Source organism: Papilio machaon, chromosome 25 (genome assembly GCF_912999745.1).
Source record: "Papilio machaon chromosome 25, ilPapMach1.1, whole genome shotgun sequence".
Lineage (NCBI taxonomy): Eukaryota > Metazoa > Arthropoda > Insecta > Lepidoptera > Papilionidae > Papilio > Papilio machaon.
In genome coordinates this window covers 2,633,378-2,654,418 of record NC_060010.1, presented here as the reverse complement: position 1 = coordinate 2,654,418, position 21,041 = coordinate 2,633,378, and the positions used below count along the sequence as shown (strand labels likewise).

General features: G+C 34.6%; 1 protein-coding gene across 1 annotated transcript in view; it reads left to right on the top strand.

Moving 5' to 3' along the window:
- The first annotated feature begins 392 nt into the window (after positions 1-392).
- Positions 393-21,041, top strand: part of LOC106710996 — a 46,677-nt gene continuing 26,028 nt past the window's right edge. Inside the window, exons 1-34 of the mRNA XM_045684277.1 lie at positions 393-499; positions 1,773-1,817; positions 1,961-2,079; positions 2,621-2,754; positions 3,059-3,200; positions 3,481-3,633; positions 4,114-4,327; positions 4,853-4,964; positions 5,394-5,558; positions 6,227-6,361; positions 6,812-6,933; positions 7,027-7,142; positions 7,647-7,801; positions 8,286-8,428; positions 8,983-9,159; positions 9,729-9,838; positions 10,270-10,596; positions 10,825-11,009; positions 11,223-11,408; positions 11,852-11,987; positions 12,538-12,717; positions 13,232-13,502; positions 14,106-14,398; positions 14,636-14,815; positions 15,350-15,544; positions 15,848-16,033; positions 16,920-17,089; positions 17,928-18,142; positions 18,790-18,952; positions 19,275-19,500; positions 19,571-19,675; positions 19,789-19,900; positions 20,027-20,173; positions 20,532-20,650. Of these exons, the coding sequence (XP_045540233.1) occupies positions 439-499; positions 1,773-1,817; positions 1,961-2,079; positions 2,621-2,754; positions 3,059-3,200; positions 3,481-3,633; positions 4,114-4,327; positions 4,853-4,964; positions 5,394-5,558; positions 6,227-6,361; positions 6,812-6,933; positions 7,027-7,142; positions 7,647-7,801; positions 8,286-8,428; positions 8,983-9,159; positions 9,729-9,838; positions 10,270-10,596; positions 10,825-11,009; positions 11,223-11,408; positions 11,852-11,987; positions 12,538-12,717; positions 13,232-13,502; positions 14,106-14,398; positions 14,636-14,815; positions 15,350-15,544; positions 15,848-16,033; positions 16,920-17,089; positions 17,928-18,142; positions 18,790-18,952; positions 19,275-19,500; positions 19,571-19,675; positions 19,789-19,900; positions 20,027-20,173; positions 20,532-20,650 (5,499 nt within the window). The 5' untranslated portion in view covers positions 393-438. The remainder of the gene's footprint in view (positions 500-1,772; positions 1,818-1,960; positions 2,080-2,620; positions 2,755-3,058; positions 3,201-3,480; positions 3,634-4,113; positions 4,328-4,852; positions 4,965-5,393; positions 5,559-6,226; positions 6,362-6,811; positions 6,934-7,026; positions 7,143-7,646; positions 7,802-8,285; positions 8,429-8,982; positions 9,160-9,728; positions 9,839-10,269; positions 10,597-10,824; positions 11,010-11,222; positions 11,409-11,851; positions 11,988-12,537; positions 12,718-13,231; positions 13,503-14,105; positions 14,399-14,635; positions 14,816-15,349; positions 15,545-15,847; positions 16,034-16,919; positions 17,090-17,927; positions 18,143-18,789; positions 18,953-19,274; positions 19,501-19,570; positions 19,676-19,788; positions 19,901-20,026; positions 20,174-20,531; positions 20,651-21,041) is intronic.

The following is a 21,041-nucleotide window of genomic DNA, read 5'->3' as shown; positions in this document are numbered from 1 at the left end:
GGTATTACTTCATTAAGGGTTATGACCAATGTAGTTACAAAATTATTGTACTTAAGTTATTTTTTGTAAAATTACATGTAACTAAATTTCTCTAATCTGAATAGAGAAAAATTATGCTTAAAACATCTAAAGGGTGGACGTCTTAAGCATAAATTTTCTCCTTAAACCAAGTAAAATAATATGATCATGGTTATCCTATTTACTACATTACATCTTATTAATGATGTTTGCTCATCAAATTATTATTTATTACAAATTACAACAAGCGTGTCCAACTTCGCGTCGCCGCATCCTGCCATAGATAATTTAGCGATAATAAAGTTTACTCTGACCCCAAACTTCGACCCTATGATAGTACATCAGGATTTTGTCATTCGAACGGTGATGTGCGAAACAAACAGCTGTCGTAATGGTGTTCTAAATTTTTGAGGACACAAAATGAATTTGTGTGTGTTTTTTGTGTGTTTGTGCATAATTAGTGTCGTATATGGATCAGGAAGTATGTTTTGTTTTAATAATTTCATTTTTAGATTTCATTTTTTTATTTAACTTGAAGGTATTTTTAAATCTTGAAGATTGTTATAAGTGTTTAAATTAAATCTTTAACTAATAACAAAATCCTTTAAACATTCGTGTTAATAATAAATCATAGATAACTTTAGGAAGAAATACTAATGCAGTATTGTTTATACCTCGTTTAAATAAAAATTATTTACTCGTATATATTTTCCAAAATTACTTAAGTGTAATTTTTAAACATATTGGGAAAATTAATTAATTATTTTTGTATAATTCATAATCTTGTTATTTATAGAGAGTGCAATATAAACTAGGAGAAGATGATATTATGTTGAAAGAAAACTAATTTATAAATTACTCGTAGGTATTTTTAAAACGAAACGTTGATAACGAGCTTATCACATTAGGCATGGTCTTAGAGAGATCAGAGAGCAAGTTTATTCTAATTTCACATGGCATTTTGTTACACAATATTATGATATTTTGTAATAAAATAATTTGAATGAAGAAAGAAACCAAAAATAAATAAATTAAAACTTGGTTTTGCATGATGTCCTTAAAATTACATAATGTCTTATTTATTTTTTAAGCCTAACAGTTTTTTGTTTACATTTATTTTTTTATGTATCCTTACTGCTGAAATTACTACGATTATAATAAACTGCAAATATTACAAGAAAACAATAAGTCATTTTGGTTTCTATACTCCTAATTACTTAACTTATAATGTTATTTACAAGTTGTTTACCATTTAACCACGTACAGCTTAAGTTCGATCTTTAATCTAATTAATAGACGAGTAATAATCTGAATAGAACTAATAGACCCATTTAAGGCGTTTAAGGCTAATAAGAAAGTATTGTCTAATGTTTTAGGCAGCTTGTCTGTATGTGCATGTAAGAGTAGATGTCGCTAGTATAGATGACTTGTTTATATTCGCTATCATTTATGAGATCATGTTTCAGTGCAACGGTGTAAACTAAACTGGATTACCATTTGTTATTTGCGCTCCCTCCTTAAATGATGTAAAACGGATCAATTTATCTCTAGGAATTTCAGAAAAAATGATATAAGGTCAATTACAACTCGCCACACTGCCAGATTGTCAGATTGGTATTTGACAGCTTTAAATATTTGACATTTATTTGTTTGTAAATAATTCCTTTACCGTTACTGACCGCTGAATTAATTACAGCCAAAAGATGGATTTGCCTAAATCGTCTATACAAAACTAATTTATAAATAATTTCCAGACTCTTTGAAAGATCCATATATTTGTGGACCACCTTCGTGCGCAGGTAAATAATTTTATCTTTTTTGAAATTGTCTAATTTTCACACACTAAAGTTTGTTTAAAATGAAAAAAAAAAGTAGTAAATCTTGGAAATATAATTTTCAATAGTTGAGCGAAAAAAAATTAACGAAAGAATTTATTTTTTAGCATCGGAGAAGTTCAAGTACCTTGCACAAACAGTATATTATTACAATTATAATGTAAATGTGGAGACATACTTTGCTGGGTCTAGCAACAACCGTTCAACGTTGGATGTAACTGCGGAAGTAAGTACAGCCAATCCTATTTTAACACTTTCATAAAATAAAATTTAATTTAAATAGGAAAATTTAGCAATTTGTTCTATCCCTCCATCTAACAATAGATTATGTTTGCTTCCATGCAAAGGAGGGTACAAGATAACATACAGGGTAGAGTCAGCAACAAACTCTGTTGCATGAATGGGCCAGCTCGACTGAACTTGCTGAAATACCACAACCACACAGAAGAAAGGGTTGAAGTTGAAGCAATTCTGCGTTTCACCTGATTATGTGTGTTGGAGGCTTAATTTGGTTCTCTTTCTCTTCCAACCCATTTCTTGAAAGGGGTGGGCCCTTTCAAGAAATGGGTTGGGGAAGAGAGGTGGATTTAGCAGAGAAAGGGATGCTGAGGAAGGAGAAAAATCCACTTTCTGTGCATTAACTAACTTCTGTTGATTAAAGGTAGGCAATGCATCTCCAGATGTGGATGTTTATGGGCTGCTGTTTGACTTTTATTTTATACTATGAAATAAAAAATGTTTATCTAAAATCATTGTAATGTTTTAAGGTAAAAGTACAGTTCATAACTCCCTGTGAAGGTCTGCTACAGCTCCAGAATATCACATTAACAGATCAAGATGAAAATTATGCTGTGGAGAGATCTGAGAAGTTTGTACAAGCTATATCACAGTTTGATCTCAGGTAAAATTACATTAAAAAAATGTTTAATAACAAATGAAATTAATTATTTTGACTTTGTAATTACTTGTTAGCATGGATGACTTGGCCCATAATAAAAAATAAATTGTAGTCTTGTTTAAGCACTAGTTAGTATCCATTCCATTTGACTAAAGTTTGGACAGTTTTATTTTAAATTGAACCTTTACAAAAAAAAATAACAGCAATTGACAAATTTAATTTTGACTTTAACATATAAGTATTAGTGTTTTTGTCTCCTTTTTAAAAGACAATTAGTTAAATTGATATGAATAATTTTGTGTTATAGATTTGCATTCCATGATGGTGTCATATCAGAAATATGTCCCAATCTGTTGGAGGAGGATTGGGTGCTTAACTTCAAAAGAGCTATTTTATCTCTTTTTCAAAATAGCATGAAGAGATTTGACATAAACTTCAATGGATTTGAGGTATGGAAATTTAATAATTTAATCAATTTTTCTTTGTACAAAATCTGTTACTTTGATTTTAACAGAAAATAACTCTGTATATTTTAAATATAGTGACACTTCGAACCAGGATAAGTGAGAGTTCAAGGGAAAGCGATTTTTTCTTGTGAGATGTAATCTTACGCGCATTTCTCATTTATAGAGTTCGTCCCTCAGAACGTGAAAATGACTCTCACTTATCCAAGTTCTACTGTATTTTATTCTAACGTCTTATGTAATTATCATATAATTTATCTTCCAGCAAGATATCCATGGCACATGTAATGTGGAGTACACAGTCAGGGGTCAGGAGAACACCAGCTTGATACTGGTGAAGAAGAGGGACCTTGCACAGTGTACTGATAGATATAAATATATGTCTATACTGCAGACTGTTAGATATGATTTCCAAAGTGTGAGTTTATCAGTTTTTTATTATTTTTCTTTTTATTTTTGAATTTAACCTCTTTTGTTAATTCAATAAGTTTTTAATAATATTTAATACTATAATAATATAATATAAATAATATAAAAAATATAATAAAATAATATAAATATAACTAGCTGTCGCCCGCGACTGCGTCCGCGCGCAATAAAAAAAAATGAAAAATAGATGTTGGCCGATTCTCAGACCTACTGAATATGCTCACAAAATTTCATGAGAATCGGTCAAACCGTTTCGGAGGAGTACGGGAACAAACATTGTGACACGAGAATTTTATATATTAGATGTAATATAAATAATAATGTAATAATCTAGCTTTTAATGTTTTTTGACTATAGTTTAAATATGTTGTAATTTTATGTGGATCCGTTTTAAAGAAAAATTGTAAAGAAAAACAACCAAAGTTGTTAAAGAATTATAGAATAAAAATCAAACTAAATATCATTACAGAAATTCCAAACATGGCCCGTTCTAAAATCGGAGAGCAAATGCCGTATTTCAGTAGACCACAACATTTACAAATCTGTCAACTGCCGAGAGAGACATCTCTTCGAACCATTCTCTGGAAAGAATTCTGGTGCTATGTCAACTGTTATACAAGATCTGGTGTTAATCAAAGAACTTAATAGAACTGATATTGAAATAATGGAATCTCAACCTAAAGGTGAGAAACATAAAGTTTATAATTGTACTAGCTGTCGCCCGCGACTCTGTTCGGCATTTAAAAAAAAAACTTGTTAAGTAGCCTATGTGTACTTTCAGACTATGTTCTACGTCTGTGCCAAATTTCGTCAAGATTTGTTGAGCCATTCCGGAGATACCTTCTAATAAACATCCATCCATCAATCTAAACATTCGCATTTATAAATGTATTTGTAAGATGTACCAGATGTTTTACTCAACTATACATAGTTCTAGCTTCGATTGCTCCAATGAAACTAATCGTATCTCACAATTTTGTCATTTGCATCTTGTTCATTGTTTTTTTTTTTTTTTTGTTTAATTAAATGGTAAATAATAATTTCTATTTAAATTTTAAAGTATCTTTAAAAACAAAAACTGTAGATTTTGGTTATCTATGCATTGTAATTAACCTTATTAATATTTAAAGTTTTGTCTTGCAAAATATATGTTTCAAACCTACGATAATTTAAATTGGAGTCGTATATTTATTGAATTTTGTGTACAGCTTGGTCGATGATACAGAAACGTTCAAACATACTTCACTACCATGTACCAATGAATAGAGGAGACACAGGTGAACTGAGGTCTGCCAGAGATGTACTCAAACTGCTGTGCTTGTAAGTAATTATTAAATAATCTCTCTTTTAGTAATTTTTTTTTTAAATACAGCAATGTAGTAACGGCTTACATGAAAAGTGTGACCTTTTAAATTGGATAAGTAAACTTTAATAAAAATAACAGTATTGGTATTTCTGCTACAAAATTTTTATCATATTTACACTAACTAAGTAAAGCAAAGTGTAAACAAACATTTTTAAATTATAAATAAACTAGTTGTCACCTGCGACTCCGTCTGCGTGGAATTAAAAAAAAACTTAAGTAGCCTATGTGTTCTTTCAGACTATGTTATACATCTGTGCCAAATTTCATCAAGATCTGTTGAGTCGTTCCGGAGATACATTAAAAAAAAATATCCATACATCTAAAGTTTTGCATTTATAATATTAGTAAGATTTTTTAAATTATTAATTTATCCTCAATTATAGAGTAAAACAGACACCTGATGGCGAAGAGAGTAGCGTAGATGAGAACATGGACAGCGGGTCCATAGTGGGCTTGTGGGGCAGATTGGTGCGCTCCGCCAGGAAACTACACCATCCTGCGCTCGCACAGCTGTTGGCCAGAGCACCCGCCATATGTCCTGCTGCCTCGTGAGTACATTAACTAAATACATATACACACAAGTATACATACAACTGACTCAAGAGAATAATGTTTAACATATGTAAAACTAGCTGTCGCCCGCGACTCCGTCCGCGCGCAGTTAAAAAAAACTTAATTGGGGTATGAAAAATAGATAAAAATAAATATAGCTTATATGACACGTTCGTAGATTTACCATAGCAGCGCCATCTATTGATTACTTACTCAACCCAGTCGAAAGGTATCGACATCTGTTAGAATCATTTGGAGTTAACAGATAATTGTGACTGTCAAATAATAACAGACAAATAATTAGCAATAAATTAAAATTGCGACTATAATTTGAGATTTAAACTATCCTATCTCTCAAGTTGGATCGAACTGCACATGGTGTGCGAATTTTATTATAATCGGTTAAGTGGTTTCGGAGTCCATTGAGGACAAACATTGTGACACGAGATTTATATATATTAAGATTTATGTATGAAGGTTTGTATGACTGAACAGATTTTGAAGTGTAAGGTGTCATTCATATAATTCAACTGAGTGTTATAGGACTAATATAATGTGGTGTTTTTTAAGGAACAAATCATTATTTCAGTTTTTTTTTCCCATAAAGGATAATTTTTATATAAGTGTTTGAGCGAAGAAAATAAACGGTATATTTGTTTTACAGTAAACATATATTGGATGCTTTACCATACATAGCGAGTACGGGTTCAGTGGAACTGATAAAAGACAAGGTGATAAATGAAGATGTTGACAAGGAGACGAGACATGAATGGCTCATGTCCATGGCGATGATACCCAGGTAATATTTTTAATTTATATAACACTAATGGTCGCCTGCGACTCCGTCAGCGTAGGATTAAAAAACTTCCGAAGATTACACGAAACAAACGCTGCCTTGTGGAGACATGCAGACAGTCAGATAGATAATTTTTTTTTTATCAACTATATACAGACACTCCAATTTTATTTTTATTTGTATATAGATTTGATCATTTAGCAAATAACTATCACTCGTATATCTATTTAAACTTTCGCACTTAATCATACAAGTGTTAAGGTCGAATTTCCTTTACCTACCGGTAAAAGATTTTTTTAGAAATATTTTTTCAGAATTTAGGTTTAGCTAATTATAAGTTCCTAAGGTTTTTACATTTCTTCTTAAATATAATTTATTTTTAAACCTAGCACCATAATATTCGTTCTTGGCATACAATATTCTATGTTCTAATTTTTTAATTTGCATTTCCAGGCCTAGAATAGAAATGTTAAAGAGCATGTTGGAACTACTACAGAAGCAAAAAAATGATAAAATTGTCAGTTTTACTGTTTCCTCTATGCTCCACTCTTACTGCAGGCACAGTGGAAAGTCATGTAAGTACAATTTTTTTTTATTTTTATTAAATTGTAAATTCATTCTCAAAGTTTAAAATATAATGTTTATTAATGTTTAAATGTTATTTTCAGTACGAGAATGTTGTGAAGAAGAAATTCCAAAGCAAATACTCGAGGAGTTCCAAAATATCGTCATGGAAGTCATTAGCAAAGGGCTTCCGGATGCTGAGCGTGAAGATAGGAACAAGGTAACATGAAATCATTAAAAAAAATCAATTATTTTGTTATACAATTCACGGGTAATTCCTTAAAAAGAGATTACTTAAATTTTTCTTAGTTAATTTAGTTAACTAAAATAAACAAGATATAATAAGATAAAGTGAAACTAAGTTACAATCTTACAAATCTGCGCAAGGTTCAAATAGTAGCATTACACATAATCTGACAAGCTTAGCTACAGTTTTTTTTTTTAATATCATAAGGTGGCAAACGAGCAAACGGCCACCAGGATTCGCCGAAATAGCGAGACGACCGTTGCCCATAGACATCCGCAAATGCAGATGCGTTGCCTATCTTTAATCATCGGAGAAAGGGGACGCAAAGAAAGAGGATATTTTTCTTTCCTATGCGTCCCTTCTTCCGCCGAATCCACTTCCCCTTCCGACAGTCCGATAAGGATTTTTTTGTCGTTTTATAATGTCTGCTACAAACGTTTTAACAGTCTAACTGTATAGTTCTATGTATATTTTCAGGTGACATATGCTATCAAAGCTCTAGGCAACATCGGAGGCTTCAAGTCTGAATTTGCAGATGTTCTGATGAATGTGATCGGAGACGCGTTAGTTCCTGTTCCTGTACGACTTACTGCTATTGATGCCTTTAGAAGAACACCTTGTACGGAGACAAGGTATGCTTTATAATCAACTAGCTTTTACCCGCGACTCCGTCCGTGCGGAATAAAAAAAAATGCACACAAGATAAAAAAGTTCCTATATCCGTCTTCTAGTTCTAAGCTACCTCCCTCCCCATCGATTTTTAGCTAAGTCAGTTCTAGCGATCTTGAGTTATAAATAGTGTAACTAACACGACTTTCTTTTATATATATAATAAGATAGATAAGATGATCTCTATGTATGGATATGATTGCATAGAAATTACAGTTTCATATACCAAGCCTTATAGCCTATCGATTTATCGTAAATCAAATTTTAAATAAATTTCTACTGACTGATTATAATTCTTTAAAAAGTCCCAAACAATTTTTTTTGTTTAATTAAAGTATATTAAATAATTAAGAAAGATTTTAAAAGATGTATACTTGCGTTTTCAATTTTTTTTTTCTGTTAGAATTCAAACTCTCTCTACTACTCAGTGTATTGTATTTTTTGCAGGGAATATTTCTTAGAAACGTTCCGTGAAGAGCTGGTTGATATAGAAGTTCGTATTGCGTCTTATCTGCAAGTGATGCGATGCCCTGATCTCAACATTATACGAAGGATATTCCACGCGCTTAAGATTGAACCTGTCAATCAAGGTATATTCAAACACTAGCCGTCGCCCGCGACTCTGTCCGCTCGGAGTATAAAAAAAAACTAAATGAGTATCCTATGTGTTCTTCCAGACTATGTTCTTCATATATGCCAAATATCATCGAGGTCCGTTGAGCTGTTTTGCAGATACCTTCTAAAATCCATCCATACATCCAAACATTCACATTTATAATACTAGTAGTAGAATAGAGCATACTATGTATAAATCCAATATGGCCGCCTCCACAAAATGGCTGATGACATTTTTTGACTCGTACATTACCGTGATATACTTCAAATATTTAACAAAATAATTAAAATTACTTTTTTTAGTATACAAAATTACTTATTTTGTATTATTTTATTCTATTTATCTATTCAGCCTCGTAACGTCCACTGCTGGGCATAGGCGTCCCCCAAAGATCGGTTCTGTGCAACTCGCATCCAGGATACTCCCGCAACCTTGACCATATCATCAGTCCATGTTGCAGGAGACCAGCCCACGCTGCGTCTACTTACTTAAATTACTAAATTAAATTAAATATCTTTATCTCCTCAGCTGTAACCTTCGTATGGAGTCATCTAAACAACCTAGGCCAATCATCATTACCCTCCAGGGTAGAGATCCAAGGTCTGCTCACCGGCAACACTATGCCGCGCCTCGACGACAGCCCCGACTTCAGAATGTATTCCAGGAACTACGAGCAGAGTATATTCTTTGATCAGTATAATGCAGGTCAGTTGTTACAAATAATACATTAAGGTCCTTTAAGAAGACCAACGAATTTGCAAGTCTTCTGGTGTTGAGGATACTCGTTCAATTCTTTTCAAATATAAAAAATGTACATTCACAATAACTTTAAAATTATAGACATTTAGAATTTGTCTTTTTAGAAGAGCGTCGGTGGTTCAGGGGTTAAGCACTTGACTTGCAATCTGCATGTCCTAGGTTCGAATCCGTTTTTCGATTTACATATGTACATTTATCCCATATTCTTACGGTGAAGGAAAACATCGTGATGCTGCACATATCTTAGAAGAAATTCAATGATATGTGTGAAGTCAACTCGCACTGTGTCAACGTGGTTGACTATGGCCTAGTCACCCCTAATTTAGACTCCGCCCCACATTGTGGAGAATTTGAAAGTTTGCATTTCACTATAACGATTAACAAATGCTTTAGCTACTTGCAGTCTAATGATACTAGAATTTATAAGATAGGTTAAGTAGTTGTGTAGTTTGTTATAAAAAAAAAATCTTTTTTTTGTACGTTTTTTTTTATTTATACATCTATATTATTTTCAGGTGGTAATTATGAAGCGAATGTAGTATTCTCTCCGGACTCGTACATACCGCGCTCTTTGTCACTCAATCTGACTGTTGATATGTTTGGAGAGTCTATTAACCTGCTAGAGGTAAGTTTTAAATATGTCACCGCACGATCGTTAATACTGCCAGTTTACAATTTGACTAGAAAATCCTTACCCCCCAAACAAAAGATTTAATGAGAAGTTATTTTATATAAATAGTACTTTGTAAACTGTAGTCAAGACTTCCGTCAAATTTCACTATTTCATTATAACTTATTTACAATAAAAATGACTTTTTCTATACATTCTAGTTTCGGAGCCATTTTTTTAATTCTGGCTTAGCCTGTATTTTAATTTTACTAAAAAAAAAAAATTACGAGAATGACGTATAAAAATTTTGGCTGGTGACAGATTACAACAGATTTTTTGTGCTAACGCCATCTAGTTAGAGCTTTCTGTATTTTTCGCCATTGTATCTTAACATGCTACTAAGTACAGTCAAGTTTATTGTCAATGTACGTAATATTATTTTCCAGATCAAAGCCCGTGGTGAAGGTTTCGAAAAATACTTCGAAGCTTTCTTCGGTAAGAACGGTCCCTGGAGTAAAACAGAAATAACTGACAAAATTAACAAAATACGTATAATGCGATCTACAAATGAAGCTGAGGATTTGAAAGAGAAAGTGGAAGGTTTAGGTTATAAGAATAATGCTTTAAAACATCGATATCCAATGGCGGAGTTAGGATTGAAAGTGTTTGGAAATGAAATATCTTTCTGGAGTGCTGAAGGTCCTGATGAAATTGTCAAGTCTTTAGAAAAGTTGAATCCTAAATTGAGAGTATTAGAAATATTGTCTGGAAAGGTAAGTTGTGTTTGTTTTTAGAATAGGAACTATAAAAAAATAAGCATTTTTAATGCATTTGGTTCAAAATTAACTGATTTAAATATTAGCAATCGAATAATTATTGTACTCCATTTTTAAAAAGTAATTCAAATAATGTTCGAATTTCAAAAATGTTGAATTTAAAAACGAGACAGACATAATCTTTATATTTAAACACTTCAAACGAATATGTGTCTTATGTTATAGGAAATAAAGTACAACAAGGCGTCTCTGTTTCTGGACACAACGTTCTCGGTACCGACGGGTTGCGGATTACCACTCAACATGAACCTGATGGGTACCAGTTACGTAGATACAAAGATGTCGGGTACTGTTGTGGATAGATTCGAACAGGCGGGCAATCTAGACTTTGCTGGCATGATTAGACCTAGGTGAGAATTGAAAATTGCAAATCTATAAAATAAAAACTGTTTGCAAGTTTGATGTTTGAAACTATGCCCATGGCTAAACGAATATCTTTGAAATTTTGCATAGTCAGAACATAGTCTGGAAGAACACATAGACTACTTATTAAGTTTTTTTTTTAATTCCGCGCGGACGGAGTCGCGTGTAAATGGTAGTAATTAAATATTTTCTTGTATCAGTGTTGCGGTGAACATAGCGGCTACAATGGGCGTGGTTGCGGGCGCGCTCAGTTCCAGCGCAGTGCGACTGAGCGCGCGTCTGTACACCGCCACTGCGCTCGAGGCTAAGCTCAGTCTGCGAGGACTGAACGTGGGCAGACTGGATCTGTCATTGCCGAGAGATAAGCAGGAGATATTTGCTGCCAAGTGAGTCATACATAGTAATTATTATAAAAAAATATAATATAAGGCACTCGAATGTTCCGTATCCAAATGTCCCCACTGAGGGACTCGGAGCCTACCCCAAGTTAGGGGTGACTAAGTTGTAATATTAAGTTGTAATGTTTCGTATAGGCTAAGGAAAATTTAAAAAGGTTCTCATAGTATTTTCTTCTAATGTTCTTGGCTGGAAAATAGAATTTGCAGCAATTTTTTTGTAATCTGTACGTTAACTAAACAATTTATTGTCTTAAGCACATTCATTCATATCATTAATCAATTTTTATGATATGAAAACCATCTTAATTCTATAAATAAACTTCGTAGTAGATCACATTCAGAGCTCTGGCGAATTCAAACATAAGAAGAAGTCATTGGAACCGTATTAAGTAGATAACTGGTTATATTTACGAAGTTTGTGTCTATGTCAGGTCAGAGCTGGTGATCTTGCACGGCGAGCGAGAGCTGCAGCAGCCGGGACTGAACCGCAATCGCATCGCGCGCAGCACCTGCAGCTGGACCACAGTCGACCGCGCTATAGGCATCAAGCTCTGCGCTGCATACCAGGTATAAACTATTTCAAATATGTTGTCGGCTCAGAACTTTATACGAGACGTTGCGTAGAATATAATATTTTATGTGTGGCAGCTGACTTTGAGCCGCCGAAGAGATTGACTCTTTCTATACAAAGAATTAAATTCGCTTCCCACTTAGGATCGAATGCCGTACACCGTATGTATTTTAGTGAAATTGTGAAATTCATTTTTATTTGAATATTATGTTAATACAAATTAGTATATAAGGCTTTTTTTAATATCACGGCCTTATTTCATCGATGTGGGTAGTAAATAAATTTCCTCGACTGTACTGTCGACTAATTTCGAACACATTCTTGTAGTCAAAATGCTATTTATAATGAAGTTAACAACTTAAAATAATAATTTCCCTGGTCTTATACTCACTTTTCGGCGCACAAGGTTTTATAAATCTTAATATATTGGCTTAATACTTGGAATTAATAAATTAAAATTAAATGTTTATTTTTTAAATAGATTATAAATATAATTTCATTTTAAAAAGGACCACTAAATTAATGTGTATTTTTTAAACATTTCAGTTCCCCAACATGACGAATCTACACAACGCACCGTATTTCCTAATGAGCGGGCCAGCTAAGTACATCTTATCATTAGAGAAAGCGGACCCATCTGCGAAAACATACGCATTTCAATACAAATGGCAGAAAAATGACACCGCTAATGTTGTTGGTTTCTCTTTCGATACACCAGATAGCAAAGTAAGTTTTGTTATATTATTTTTGTGGCACAGATACTAATATATGTGTTATTTTTAATTATACTTAAAAGTAAATTTAAACCTTGTTTGAATGGCATAAAGCTCAATTTTATTTGTGCTTGTGTTGTTAAAAATCTTTTGTGTTCTCTGTCCTGGTCTGTAAAGGACTCTTTCAGTCTAATCTTTAAGAAGTTATACCTCTAATTGCCTAACTCACAAGTCTTTTAAAGTTCACTAAGGGCACCCCTTAGTTAAGATTGATAAAAATGGAGTGAATATGGAAACCTTAAATTTTCTAAGCATTAGAGATAGTGAGGTTTACATGTGCTTTAGACAATACAGTCGAACCTGCATAAGCGAGAATCCAACGGAACGCGATATTTATCTCGCTATAAAGGTTTCTCTCTACCCCGAGTTTCTCACTTATAGAGGTCGTTCGTCGAGACGGAATGACTCTCGCTTTTCCAGGTTCGACTGTACAACATTACAAAGCTAAATCTGATGTTAATTTATAGGAAAAACGTATGATAGATGCATCAATGATAATATCAAATACGAGCACATCCGCATCTTTGAGCTTACAATCTGCACGTAGTACTCTCAGAGCTCGCGCCCTCTACCGGAACTTACCACACGACAAGTCTCTACAAGCCAGTCTAGATGTAGACGGCCGCAAACAATTTGATACTACAATGTCTATTACACGACATGATATCAAATACGGATATGTTTGGATACCGCACGCGTATTGGGTCGTTAATAATGAAACTATCGCTGAACTTTCCGGTAAGTAAGAGACATGGAAAATTAAAAAAAAATGTTATATAACTTACTAGCCTTTTCCCGCGACTCCGTCCTCGCGGAATAAAAAAATAAATAGAAAACGGGGTAAAAATTATCCTATGTCCGTTTCCTGGTTCTAAGCTACCTGCCCACCAATTTTCAGTGAAATCGATTCAGCCGTTCTTGAGTTATAAATGGTGTAACTAACACAACTTTCTTTTATATATATAGATGTATTTAATGTGTGAAAGATAACGATAAGCAAAACTTAAATTAGCGAATTGTCTCTTTCTAAATGCAGTCATACTAATATTATAAAGGGGAAATATTTGATTTGTTTATTTGCTTTGAATAGGTTCCGAAACTACTGAACCAATTTGAAAAAAAAAATCTGTGTTTTGGGATGCTACACTATCCTTGGGTGACATAGGTTATATTTATTACTACATTATTTAAATTCCGAACAGACGAAGTCGCGGCCAGAATTACTATACAACAATGTTGCCATCCTTCTTATGTTCTGAAAGAGAAACAAAAATAACATACATTGTTTTATAACAGTTGAAATTCATGGATTGCTTTTATATGATAAATTAATTATTTTAGGTACCGTGAAAGTGAAAACTAAAGGCGGAGTCACACAATGGGATATCACCACAGACTTTCAGACGAGACAACTCGCGAGTCGTTTGATCGGATATTATACTTTAAATGGACCAACTCACGGCGCGAAGTTGCAACTCGATTATGAGTTCTATAGGAACCCTAAGCAGACTATTAGGTTGGAAGGTGTTTATAGCGAGCGAGTGCTCGGCTATAGACACGACCTCTATGGAGAGTTGTCTATGGACTTCACTGCGTATCCGGGGTACAACTTTTATACTGTACTAAGGAATGTGGTAAGTTTTTAGATTTTTAGAAATTAAAAATTCTATCTCGTACCATATTAGCTTATCTGCGTTAGTTTAGTTGACGTTTTAAAAGAATTTAATTTAAATTTGACTGATTTATAAATCCCAACAGCAATCGATAAATTTGATCTATTTATTTAAAATTTCCAAATCGCCAAATGGCTAAGTATTGTGTATGGCTTTTACAAAAGCGTTAATTTATTGTACTAAATATTTATATTTCAGAAAACACAAAGCCACATCGACATCGGCTTCAACGTGAGCGCTTCCCGCCAACAAAAGTTGGACCCGGCGTTTACAGCAACATTCAAACGTATAGACAAACTGAGCGGAGTGAAGTTAGCCGCGGAACTGGCTATGACACGACCACCTCGACCTATACTGCTCAAATTTAATTTTGAAGAGGTTAGTACTTTACTGCAGGAAAGCTAATAAAGGACTGCCTAGGTTATTAGATATTAATTCCTTGGGAACTCTGATTATAATCACCACGTGAAACTGATCACTTTGAAGAAAGCGACATGTCTTTTATAAGTAACCAGTAATAATCATAGAGGTTGAAACGTCAAACTCTATGGTACCCGCGAAAAAGAAAACATATTGGATATTTTAAAGCTTGTAAAGATTTATGTATAAATTGTACAATGTATAGATTCATTTTTTAATTTCATAAAATTATTAGCTTTTACCCGCTATAATTTACCCGCGATTCCGCATGCGCGGTATAAAAAAAAACTAAATTAAAGAAGACTGTTTTTTTAACAACAAACAGTCTTCTTTAAAACGTCAGAAAAACGAACAAGAGAAGAACAACTTCTTCCAGACTATTTTCCTATTCTATATCTATAATAAATAAAAATATATATTTAATCGAAATCGGTTGATCCGTTCTGGAGATACTATACTATAAAAAAATATATATAAATATTTTTTTAACAGACAGGACCAAAGTACTCAGCACTAGCGGTACTAAACTTCAACCCGAAGTCTCGTGAGATCGTACTCTCAGGGTACGTGTTTGCTCCCGCGGGTTCACAACTGTACGTTGATGCGGAGGCTAACGTCACATTACCCACATTACATCCTTGTACGTTGCGAGCAAAACTGCATGAGAAGCAACCAAATGAATTCCAGGTTGGTATACAGCAGTTCCAGTTCCGCATTTCGTCTAATAATTGGTCATTTCCCTTCTCACCTCTTATATTGGGAAAGGATGGGAAGGGGGAAGTTGATTCGATAGAAGGAACGCATAGGAAATATGTCTCTTTGTGTCCCCTCCGTCGTTTAAAGTAGGCAATCGCCTCGCTATTTTGGCGAATTCACATGGTTACTTCCTCGCTTACCATCTATAACATAATTATAACTGTAATTAAAAATATGTAATCTATTTCCTTCACAATTGTGTACAATATTTTCACTGTGTAATATGTTTTTTAGCTGAACGCTGTAGGTATCTGGTTCACCGGCGTGGACTTCAACGTGGACGCACTTTACCAGGACCAATCCAAGACAAATCTCGCCTCGCACCGCGTTAAATTGATACTCAACAGTAGCCATTTCAAAGATATACTGGTGGATGCGCGCTTTACTCAGGACAACCGACAGATTACATTTATTGGACAGGTATGTTATATTGTAGACGGTAGGGGGCGTCCCAATCAAATTAATAACCACCACATAAGTAGGTAATTAATTACGTCAACATTGGAGGATTTTTTTTGATCTTAAAACAGTGATTCTAGCTTTTGACTAGGCTTCGTCCGCACGAAATTAAAAAAAAGCTTACAAGCTTATGTGTTCTTCTAGACCAGGGATTCCCAAATGGGTCGATATCGAACTTAAAGCATTGCTAATTCTCAATCTGTCTTCTTCTATTGACCTAACTCTAATAATAATTGATCTTAAAAGTAGGTAATTTGGCAATGGGGTCTGTGGTAACGGTTATTTTGGAAAAGGGGGTCACTTGTCCAAAATAGTTTGGGGATCCCTGGTCTACACTATGTTCTACATCTATGCCAAATTTCATCAAGATCCGTTTACCTATTCTGGAGATACGTAATAACAAACTTCCATTCATCTAAGCTTTCACGTTATAAGGAAGATAATATGTGAAAGAAAACTGTTTTTCTATAGTTGTTTCATAAGTCGTATTCGTTTTGCTGTAAATTTGTTTAATGGTTACTTAAGGAGATTCTTACTAATCTATCTAATCTATACTAAGGGACTTCTAAGTGGTTATTAGCGATTCCGAGTACGTTAGGTAACCATTTTCTTATTAAGATGTATGCGGGACTGGCGAACGCGCAGGCCCTCTAGTGTACACACAATATAACAATTACGAAAGTAAAGTTTACATAACACCTCCTATCGGCTCTTAACTTCTGGGAAGTTGTTCTGCAGAACACAATGTTAGGGGTATTGCAGTGTAGCGGAATGGGGGTGGGTATTGTGCAGTGTACAGCTGATCTTGAGCTGCAAATATATTTGAAAAGACTAATACTATATCCAGGGCGAGTACAATTCGGCGAGTTACCGTGCACTAGTACGTCACGTGTCCGTAGCTGAGCAGAGGTTCAGTACGTATGGTGAGGTGGATGCCGCCGGCCGCGCCTACAGCCTCACTTTGAACGCAGATCTCAACAATAACACTGATGTCAGCGCACATCTCCACTTTGACCAGTATGTAGAGCATCATTACATTATCCTTGGTTTACATTATGCTAATACAGTAGGACAGAAGCGTTCTAATTCAGCGTTGGTATACAACTGACATAGTGTAAACACTAAAACCAGTTAGCCAAAACAATCCATGTCAAGTCAACATTACTATCTAGTACTGGCATGATGTAAACTAGGCGTTACAGTGTCTTGACACTTGTGTTATATATATTGTAAAGGATGGCGGCGATGCAGCAAAATGAAACACTGGTTTTCAAACATGAGTGCGCACAGTACGTTCGACGGACGACATTCGACTGCATAGTGCCGTCCACCCTCCAAAATCACTTTATTTTTATATTTAAAAACTACTAACTATTTTTACATCTACCTTGGTAATACTTAGTAGGTTACAGATAACATATAGTAGTTATGGAATTAATGTACAATATAAGACTCTAATATAAAGAAATTAAACAAAATTAAATGGTATAAATCAGTAAGGTTAAATTACAGAAATATTAAGACTGCTTTTAAATTATATCATCAATATATATAGTCATCTCTTTCATTCTCTTTGACATATCAGAGACAACTATATTAATACATGTGTTACTGCAATCAAAACCCACAGTTGCACTGTTTTTAATCTAACTATGAATTGATATCAGTAGAAATTGAAAGAGTATATTGTATTGAGTGACAGCGTTAGTACACAAGGCAAAGAAAACCTTTGAAACCCGGCGAGTTTAATCGCAAAGAGAATTACGCAAAACAGTGTCATAGAAATTCGTATTGTTCCTTTGATAGTATCTGCTGGTTTGAGGCTATTGTTTAGTCACACACTATGTCTTTTCAGATTACGTGACGTAGAAATTTCGTATCAACGTTCAAGCACTGAGCTACAGAAACGTCTTAGTGCGTCTATAAACTGGGACGCGAACCGCGACCCCTCGCAGAAGCTGAGCGTGGATGTACAACTTGACAACAAGGGGCGGTGGCACCGCGCTGGACACATCACACTCTACTACCCCGGCAGAGTTGTCAATGGAGAGTTTGACTTCTTACTTAAAGGTCAGATAATATACACTATAAAATAATAACACTGTTTGTTAATCAAAAAACTAAAAAAAATCGATTGACTGACACTTGAAAGAATTATTAATCGAGTGACATTTAACTCGATAAAATCGATTATAAAAAACATACACAATAATTTAATTTTAACTTACTAATATTATGAATGTTTCAATATTTGAATGTATGAATGAACTGACTGTCGCCCGCAACTCCGTCCGCGCGGCATAAAAAAAAGTTATAGGTAACATATGTGTTCTTCCAGACTATGTTCTACAGTCTGTGCCAAATTTCACCAAGATCCGTTGAGCCGTTCCGGAGATACCTTCAAATAAACATCCATCCATCCATCCATCAATCTAAACATTGGTATTTATAACATTAGTAAGATGAATGTTTGTTGGAAGGTATCTCCAGAACTGTTTAACGGATCTCGATGTAATGTAGTACATATTTAGATTATAGTTTAGAAAAGTACTTAGCGAGTTTTTTTTTTCATGACACCAGGACGTAACATTTAAGAAACGATTAAGACTCCCTTAGTGTACTTAACAAACACTAATATGTTAATGTCACTCAATTTGTTTTCTTTTCGAGTTTACGAGGTTGTTTTTTTGTAAGAGAAGGTTATTTAATGAATACAGATTGGTTCTGCGAATGGCATGTGCGCATGGGGTGGGCGAGCGACGCCATAGTACTGTGGCGGGTAAAGATGTACTCTGAGGCGCGCCAGGAGACCGTGTACGCGCTGCTCTCAAGTCTGGACACACCATTCAGCGGCTGGCAGGATACCAGCTTCAATGTTATGTGAGTCATTGTGTTTTATCATTTAATGACCATTAAACGAGTGCCTTAGTGCATATTTAGTATTAGAATTACAGTAATCGACTATATCACTAGTAAAAAACGACTGTGTTAGAGCTTTGATTTCACTAACGTCTATACATGGACAGGCTAGAAGCCGTGGTATTTTGTGCCTATTTGATTTTCGCCATATTAGCGCTTAAATTAGAAAATATAATTACTGTCAGGAACATCAACAGGTCATTTGCAATCCATCTATAAAGACCAGTGTACTGGTATGTGGAGACCAAAATACCTGACCTATATGTTCGTCTTTACCCGTCAGGTGGCGCTATCAAGATAACCTACAAGCACTGAACGGCAGCATGAAGTGGCAAGAAGACTATCTAGCGTTCAATCTGCTCGCAGACTACATGTTCAAAGCGAATGAGTTCTATGGTGAGCTGAGCGCGCTCGTCAACTCTACAATACCCACGTTACCTCGAGCAGCGGCTATAGCACGACATAGAGCGGTCTGGAAGAAGAGTGCTGATACTCTGCTTAGCTTTCAGGTCTGTTTCTTTTTAAGACTGCAAAAAGCTGATGTGTATCAATATACTAACAATTGAATACTTTTTTTAGTACAATGACGAAGGTAAGCTGATGATCAATTCGTCGTGGAATTTGGAGAGAGGTGAAAAGGAGAACAATATCACAGGCAGAATAACTCTCGTTACTCCCTTCCAGGTAAATATATTTTATTTTTACATAGAGTTACAATGATTCTTAGCAAAAATTCTGCGTAATATAATTGGTCAAATCAGCAAATCATTAATTTGTTTAACTTAACCACTTTTTAGGGCTACACGAGTGGATTCCTCCGTACAGAGTTCGTACTTGGTCACAAGAGAGACATCAAGGGTATTACTTATTTAGACTTGGAGGAGAAAGTCGTTAAAATATATGTCGATGGTGAGTTTTTTTTTATTACCACTATGAATAGACTGAATAGAGAAGTCCAAGGACTTCGTAGAAAATGGAAAGTAAATTGAAGTATTTTACAGGTAACATGTACTATTTCAAGTATCCGTGTTTCAGGTCATATGCGACGTATAACTAACTGCATGTTAGTAGTGAACGTGACAAGTCCCGCCAGCGAGATGTCCCGCATGGCCGCACGCTTCGGCTTTGTGGAGCGTGACAGGCATCTGGTCGCCATGGTGGTCACGCCTAATTCTACTACTGGTAAAATTATCCTATCAGTACACAATACGGTACTGCGAAGCGTGAAGTGTGTAGTTTAAGTTTTGTGTCGTAAATGTGTGGGCATAAGTCAAACTAAATTATGATGGCACACTAACGCCCCCCTTTCATCAAAAAAGTGTTACAAAATCCTTTTCATATTGTAGCTTTTATGTTGTTTTTTTTATTTTATGCCATTTTCTATATTCATGAAGGTTTTATATATTTTGTGACCTAAACTAAAATACAAAACGATACGATAACTATTTCTATATAAATTGAAATTCTTTAAGAAAATTATCATGTGTAAATAACGTCACGTACGTTACATGCGTAAATACATTTTTTTTTTTTATCTAAGGTATTGAAATCCTGTTGAAGCTGGTGACGATGCAAGACTTCCATGTGTTCGGTCACATCGCGCTGCCCATACAGTACCTCAACCGCGCCATGCTCACCGCCAAGCGCGCGCCACAAGAAGTTAGTACATGTCATAAAAATACTCGCCTTCAAATATTATTTAAAATGATTTAGTTTATGTTATTACTAGCTGTCGCATGCGACTGAATTCGTCCGGATTAAAAAAAAAACTTATTAATTAGCCCCTGTGTTCTTCCAAACTATGCTTTACCTCTATGCCAAATTTAATTAGGATCCATGCAACCGTTCTGGAGATTCAAACAAACATCCATCCATCCAACTATCCATCTAAATATTCGCATTTATAATATTAGTAAGATCTAGACTTTAGATGTGGACAATTACTTTCAGACCTGATGGACATTGTTCGTACCCTTGACCTTTAGGCTATCGATACTTCGTTGCTGTAAAAATAGTTGATATTTAAATTATGCATAGCTCACTCTTCTAC